We start from the raw sequence: 6,475 nt of genomic DNA, 5'->3' as shown, positions 1-6,475 counted from the left end.
ATTAGTGGATCAAATAAATTCATCCAACATAGCGAAAGAGGCAATGCGAAATAAAAGGCAGAATCTGTCAAAACAGAACAGTCCGTAAAGATGGATTTTATTAGGCCACCAGACTTGCTCAAACGAAAATGCTCAAATTGAATGAAAGTTGCGTACATATCTGAGGATCACTCACGTAAATTGGCATAATTTTCTGAGTTAACTACAGAGAATTAGACCCAGATTCGTGACAGCAAAGAAATCTGTTTCTGCGCAGTAATCCAAATCTAGTACTTACTTTACTATCAAAGACTTTACTTGGCACAACAAAACACAAAACTAAGATAAGGAGAGGTTGCTACAGTAGTAAACAAATTCCAAGACACAAATATAAAACAAAGTACTGTAGCAAAATAACACATGGGTTATCTCCCAAGAAGTTCTTTCTTTTTAGCCATTAAGATGGGCTCAGCAGTTTTAATGATGCACTCGCAAGAAATAGTATTTGAAGCAAAAGTGAGCATCAAGAGGCAAATTCAAAACACATTTAAGTCTAACATGCTTCCTATGCATAGGAATCTTGTAAATAAACAAGTTCATGAAGAGCAAAGTAACAAGCATAGGAAGATAAAACAAGTGTAGCTTCAAAAATTTCAGCACATAGAGAGGCATTTTAGTAACATGAAAATTTCTACAACCATATTTTCCTCTCTCATAATAACTTTCAGTAGCAACATGAGCAAACTCAACAATATAACTATCACATAAAGCATTCTTATCATGAGTCTCATGCATAAAATTATTACTCTCCACATAAGCATAATCAATTTTATTAGTTGTAGTGGGAGCAAATTCAACAAAGTAGCTATCATTATTATTCTCATCAAGTGTAGGAGGCATAGTATAATCACAACAAAATTTACTCTCCATAGTAGGTGGCATCAAAAGACCACTATTATAATCATCACAAATAGGAGGCAAAATATCATCAAAGAAAATTTTCTCCTCAATGCTTGGGGGACTAAAAATATCATGAAAACCAGCTTCCCCAAGCTTAGAACTTTCTATATCATTATCAACAATGGTGTTCAAAGCGTTCATACTAATATTACTACCAGCATGCAAATAAGATTTCATAGGTTTTTTAATTTTCGCATCAAACAATCCATGTTTTAAATCAGGAAATAGAATAAGAAGCTCACTCTTATACATTATGCCAAACTAGTGTAAACAAGAAACAACAAGATGAAATTGCAGGATCTAAAGGAAATAGCTTCGAGCACACACACAACGGCGCCGGAAAAATACTTTACCTGGGACCATAGTATGAGTGCCTTTTTACCTTTCCTCCCCGGCAACGGCGCCAGAAAAGTGTTTGATGTCTACGGGAGCTTCTATTCTTGTAGACAGTGTTGGGCCTCCAAGAGCAGAGGTTTGTAGAACAGCAGCAAGTTTCCCTTAAGTGGATACCCAAGGTTTATCGAACTCAGGGAGGAAGAGGTCAAAGATATCCCTCTCATGCAACCCTGCAACCACAAAGCAAGAAGTCTCTTGTGTCCCCAACACACCTAATAGGTGCACTAGTTCGGCGAAGAGATAATGAAATACATGTGGTATGAATAAGCAGAGTAGCAACGGCAACGACACCGTAAAAGTGCTTTGCCCGAACAGTAGAACAAGCAGGTAGTAATGCAGCAGTAGTAACACGAGAAAACGAAGAAACAAGCAGACGATAGCAGTATTTAGGAACAAGGCCTAGGGAATAGACTTTCACTAGTGGACACTCTCAACATTGATCACATAACGAATAGATAAATGCATACTCTACACTTTTGTTGGATGATGAACACATTGCGTAGGATTACACGAACCCTCAATGCCGGAGTTAACAAGCTCCACAATAATGCTCATGTTTTAGTAACCTTTAGTGTAAGATAGATCAACAGAATAAACCAAGTACTAGCATAGCATGCACACTGTCACCTTCATGCATATGTAGGAGGAATAGATCACATCAATATTATCATAGCAATAGTTAACTTCGCAATCTACAAGAGATCATGATCATAGCATAAACCAAGTACTAACACGGTGCACACATCTGTCACCTTTGCACACGTGCAGGAGGAATAAAACTACTTTAATAACACATCACTAGAGTAGCACATAGATAAATTGTGATACAAACACATTGCAATCATAAAGAGATATAAATAAGCACTTCACTATGCTCTTCAACAGTGAATAAGTATTCTGTGAAATATGGCCTAAGAGACCCACACGGTGCACACACTTGTCACCTTTACACACGTGGGACGAGGAGTCTCCGGAGATCACATAAGTAAAACTCACTTGACTAGCATAATGACATCTAGATTACAAGCATCATCATATGAATCTCAATCATGTAAGGCAGCTCATGAGATTATTGTATTGAAGCACATAGGAGAGAGATGAACCACATAGCTACCGGTACAGCCCCGAGCCTCGATGGAGAACTACTCCCTCCTCATGGGAGCAGCAGCGGTGATGAAGATGGCGGTGGAGATGGCAGCGGTGTCGATGGAGAAGCCTTCCGGGGGCACTTCCCCGCTCCGGCAGGGTGCCGGAACAGAGACTCCTGTCCCCCAGATCTTGGCTTCGCGATGGCGGCGGCTCTGGAAGGTTTCTGTGGTTTTTGTCGAACGCCCCGAGGTTTTTAGGTCAGGGGCTTTATATAGGCGAAGAGGCGGCGCAGGAGGGCTTCTGGGGGGCCCACACCCTAGGGCGGCGCGGCCCCCCTCCGGCCGCGCCAGCCTATGGTTTGGTGGGCCTGTGGCCCCCCTCTGACCTCTCTGGTGTGTTCTGGATGCTTCCGGGGATTCTAAGATCTTTGGCGTTGATTTCGTCCGATTCCGAGAATATTTCGTTACTAGGATTTCTGAAACCAAAAACAGCAGAAAACAGGAACTGGCACTTCGGCATCTTGTTAATAGGTTAGTTCCAGAAAATGCACGAATATGACATAAAGTGTGCATATAACGTGTAGATAACATCAATAATGTGGCATGGAACACAAGAAATTATCGATACGTTGGAGACGTATCACGCGGCGAGGAGAGCAGGGTCCCATGGCGGCGGCACCTGTGGAGGGTACGCGGCGGGTGGCACGGCGACAGGCGGAGGCGCGTAGTAGCTCGGGTACGAAGCGGCGGGAGGCGTAGCGCCGAAGGCCGGGTAGGAGGCACCGTGGGGCGACGCGCGCGGCCCGGCGAAGTACGCCTGGTGAGTCGACGGAGCCGGTCCGAAGAGGCTCGGAGCGGGTGCCCGAGGCACCGGCATGGAGTATGCGTGGACCACGCCCGTCCAAGGATTGGTGCCGTACGTCCAGGGAGGGGAGGGCTGCATCGCGCGGGGAGCCTGGCCGCCCCCTAGGACCGGCGGCTGCGGCTGCTGCGGCTGCTTGCGACCGCCACGCCGGTTGCCGCGACGACCGCCCTGCTGCGGTTGAGGGGCGGCAGGGGGCGGGTACCGGGGCGGTGGGAGGAGCGCCGCGGAAGACGCCAGCGGCAAGAGCCTGGTGCTGCGCGCGAGTCTTCACACCCTTCATCCGACGTTCTTCAAGCTTGAGGTAGGACACAAACTTGGAAAAAGAGGGGTCGGGCATCAGGGTGAGGTTGCTAGCCGCATTGCCGAAGTCCTCATGAAGATTGGCGATGAGGGTGCTGAGGATGAAATCATCATCGATCGGGGCTCCGATGTCGCGCAGCTCATCCGCCAACGCTTGAGGCGACGAGTGTATTCGTCGATGGTCTGGTCGTCCTGGTGGCAGGATGTGAACTCTTGATGCAAGAAGACGCGGCGCTGAAGCTTGTTGTTGGTGAAGAAGCCATTGAGCTTGGTCCACACGGAGGCAGCGTCGTCACCTTCCTTGATGACGGTGAGGAACAGATCGCGCGAGATGGTGGTGAAGAACCACCGGATGAGCGTGGCGTCGATCGAGGTCCACTCGGGGTCAGCCGCCATGATGCGCGAGTCGATGGAGCCATCAACATGATCCAACAGGTTCTCCTCGCGGAAGAGAAGGGTGAAGTAGGTTTTCCATGGGTGGTAGGAGGAGGTGGTGGCGTCGAGGGTGACGGGGACGCGATCGCGGATGTTGATGAGGCGGATGGTGGCGGGGTCGGGGCCGGCGAAGGGGTTGGAGTAGGAGGAGGCCGACGACATGGCGTCGGGAGGCGGCGGCGCGTGGGGTAGGACGCGCGGCGGCTTGGAGGAGGCGGCGGCCAGAGAGACCTGCGGCGAAGGCGGCCTGAAGGCGGCGGCAGGGAGGCGGCGGCCAAGAGGTGGCGGCAGTGGCGGCTAGGAGAGGTGGCGGCGGCGGCGGTGGCCGAGAGACGGCGGCGGCGGCTAGGAGAGGCGGAAGCTAGGGTTAGGGATCGGTGCGGTATCTGATACCATGTAGAAGTGATTTGGTGCAACGATGATTTGATTGATCGTGCACGAGACACATATATAGGTACAGGGGTGTGACCGGGTCTAGTCTCCACGTGAATACAAAGGGAGAGAGACGCTACAGATGCAACATACAAAACCCAAACCTATACATATACATATTCGTTCAACAGAGACGATCAAGACACTTCTAGCTGACAAGGAGGTGTCAAATGAGATGAGGGATTAGAGGAAGCTCCGGGGAAAAGGGGAGGCCGTGAAGAACTACGTCAACATGCAACACAAGAAGCTCGCCGTTGAAGATATCAACGCCCACAAGAGACGCAAGGAATTGGAGCTTGTCCTACTCGGTGAGGAGGCCCAGCTCATGGCAGTCCCCTTGACCGATGACAAGGATATTGCTCAGCGGGCATGGTCGAATGATGATCTTTAATCGGGATGTGCGATTCACTGGATCACACATTAAATTAATTTGTGTCTAATACTTTTTTTGACTGAACGGCGGATGCCAGCAAGGCCCGTTTTCAACTATCTTGTTGTACTAAGTTAGATTATTTGCTACAGTATTTCTTACCTTCTAAGTACAACTATGTAATGTTTCAAATGAGGATATGAAATTGCCTAAAATTACGAGTTCACGGATCAAATGCTGTGCGTTGTTGAGTCTGTTGGCAACCGTAGATGAACTTGTGCGTCTCCCCTGTCTAAACTAACACAAACAACGAACAGTTCAATGGTTCGAAATGTGATGCACCGTTGGAGATGGCATGAGGCCGTGAGATAGCGCACTCGACGTTCGGTGAGATGCGATGCTTTCCGGTCGCTGTGGTGAGTATCGCCGAGTCCTGGACGCGGACGTTCCAATCAGAAGAGTGGACCTGACTGATTCCATGCCGCGTGGCGATAAAATGTTGACGGACAGCGACGGGGCCGCGCGACCTAACACCTACGCCACGCGCACTGATTGATCACGATGATCGTCTTTGCGCGGCTGTGTCGTCGGACGTTGGTGACGAACAAAACATTCGAGTGTTTTTCGTCGTGTGTTGTACTGGGGCACGGTTGCCATGGCATGAGCCCTCTTATGGCATGGGTGCGGGTGGCGATTAATCAGGTCTCTGTTTTTTTAAAACTCTTTTATGGCAAACCAGAAGCATGTTGGAGCATCTAAAAAAAAGCATGTTGGAGGATTGTTTGTTTGGAAACGAAAACGCTGAATTCTTGCATTATCTGTAGAGTAAGTGGTAAAAGTACAAAGCCCTGCTCGATGGCACGCACGCACGCAACACACACGAACCGGAAACAGGCCGCCGCCGCTCTTTCTTATATGTCTCTTAGCTCCCGCGTAATATGGATCTTGCCGAGAGCGCGCACCTCCGGGGACGCCGGTAGCGGAGCGCGGACGAACCTCCCTTCTTCGCTGCTACTTAGTTGATCTCCAACGAGGGAGCAGCGAGCCTTCAAGCCCGTGCGTAGGTGCGGCCGAGGTGGGCGGCGCGGAGGTCGGCGGGGTCGACGGCCGCGGCGCGGTTGGCCGGGCGGTAGTGGCCGGTGACGGGGTCGGGGACCCACGACGCGTCCGTGGCGGCCTTCTCGGCCTCGCCAGCCGCCTTCCTGTCTGCGGCGCCGCGCCTCATGGCGCCGGAGGCAGCAGCCGCCGCGTAGCCCCTGGTGGTCGGGGCGAGTAGCTGGGCGAGCGCGCGGGCAGCAGCGGAGCCGGAGAGAGCGAGAGCCATCGGATGGACCGGACGGATGACTGGTGGCGCTCCGGTGGGCTCTGCGCTGCTGCTGCTCAAGCTGGATGGGTTTGCTGATGCAGGAGGATGAGAGAGCCGAGGTTCCAGCAGCGCCGTTTTATAAAGGGGTTTCGTAGCTCTTGGGGTGCCGCGAGAGGTGGGGCCACGTGCCCACCGGCGGCAGGAACCACGAAACGGCGAATGCGGCTTCGTCACATCTTTCCACGCCTCCTGGTCCGGGGTGGCCTTCCACCTGGCTGGCTCGATTTTTTTTTAAAAAAAACCTCCTACTACTTTTTTTTCCTTGCGAATTTTAAAAACCGTCC

General features: G+C 50.6%; 1 protein-coding gene across 1 annotated transcript; it reads right to left on the bottom strand.

The window, feature by feature from the left end:
* Nucleotides 1-5,766: 5,766 nt before the first annotated feature.
* On the bottom strand, nucleotides 5,767-6,189 carry LOC124667067 (late embryogenesis abundant protein Lea5-like). The gene has a single exon (XM_047204397.1). The coding sequence runs from the start codon at nucleotides 6,147-6,149 to the stop codon at nucleotides 5,874-5,876; it is 276 nt and encodes a 91-aa protein (XP_047060353.1). The 5' UTR covers nucleotides 6,150-6,189; the 3' UTR covers nucleotides 5,767-5,873.
* Nucleotides 6,190-6,475: the final 286 nt, after the last annotated feature.

The sequence above is a fragment of the Lolium rigidum genome, chromosome 6 (assembly GCF_022539505.1).
Source record: "Lolium rigidum isolate FL_2022 chromosome 6, APGP_CSIRO_Lrig_0.1, whole genome shotgun sequence".
In the NCBI taxonomy this organism is placed as follows: domain Eukaryota; kingdom Viridiplantae; phylum Streptophyta; class Magnoliopsida; order Poales; family Poaceae; genus Lolium; species Lolium rigidum.
This window is presented reverse-complemented; position numbering and strand designations above follow the sequence as displayed.

Excerpts from the sequence above, each read along its gene's own strand:
- LOC124667067 (XM_047204397.1), bottom strand. The coding sequence starts at position 6,149 with ATGGCTCTCGCTCTCTCCGGCTCCGCTGCTGCCCGCGCGCTCGCCCAG.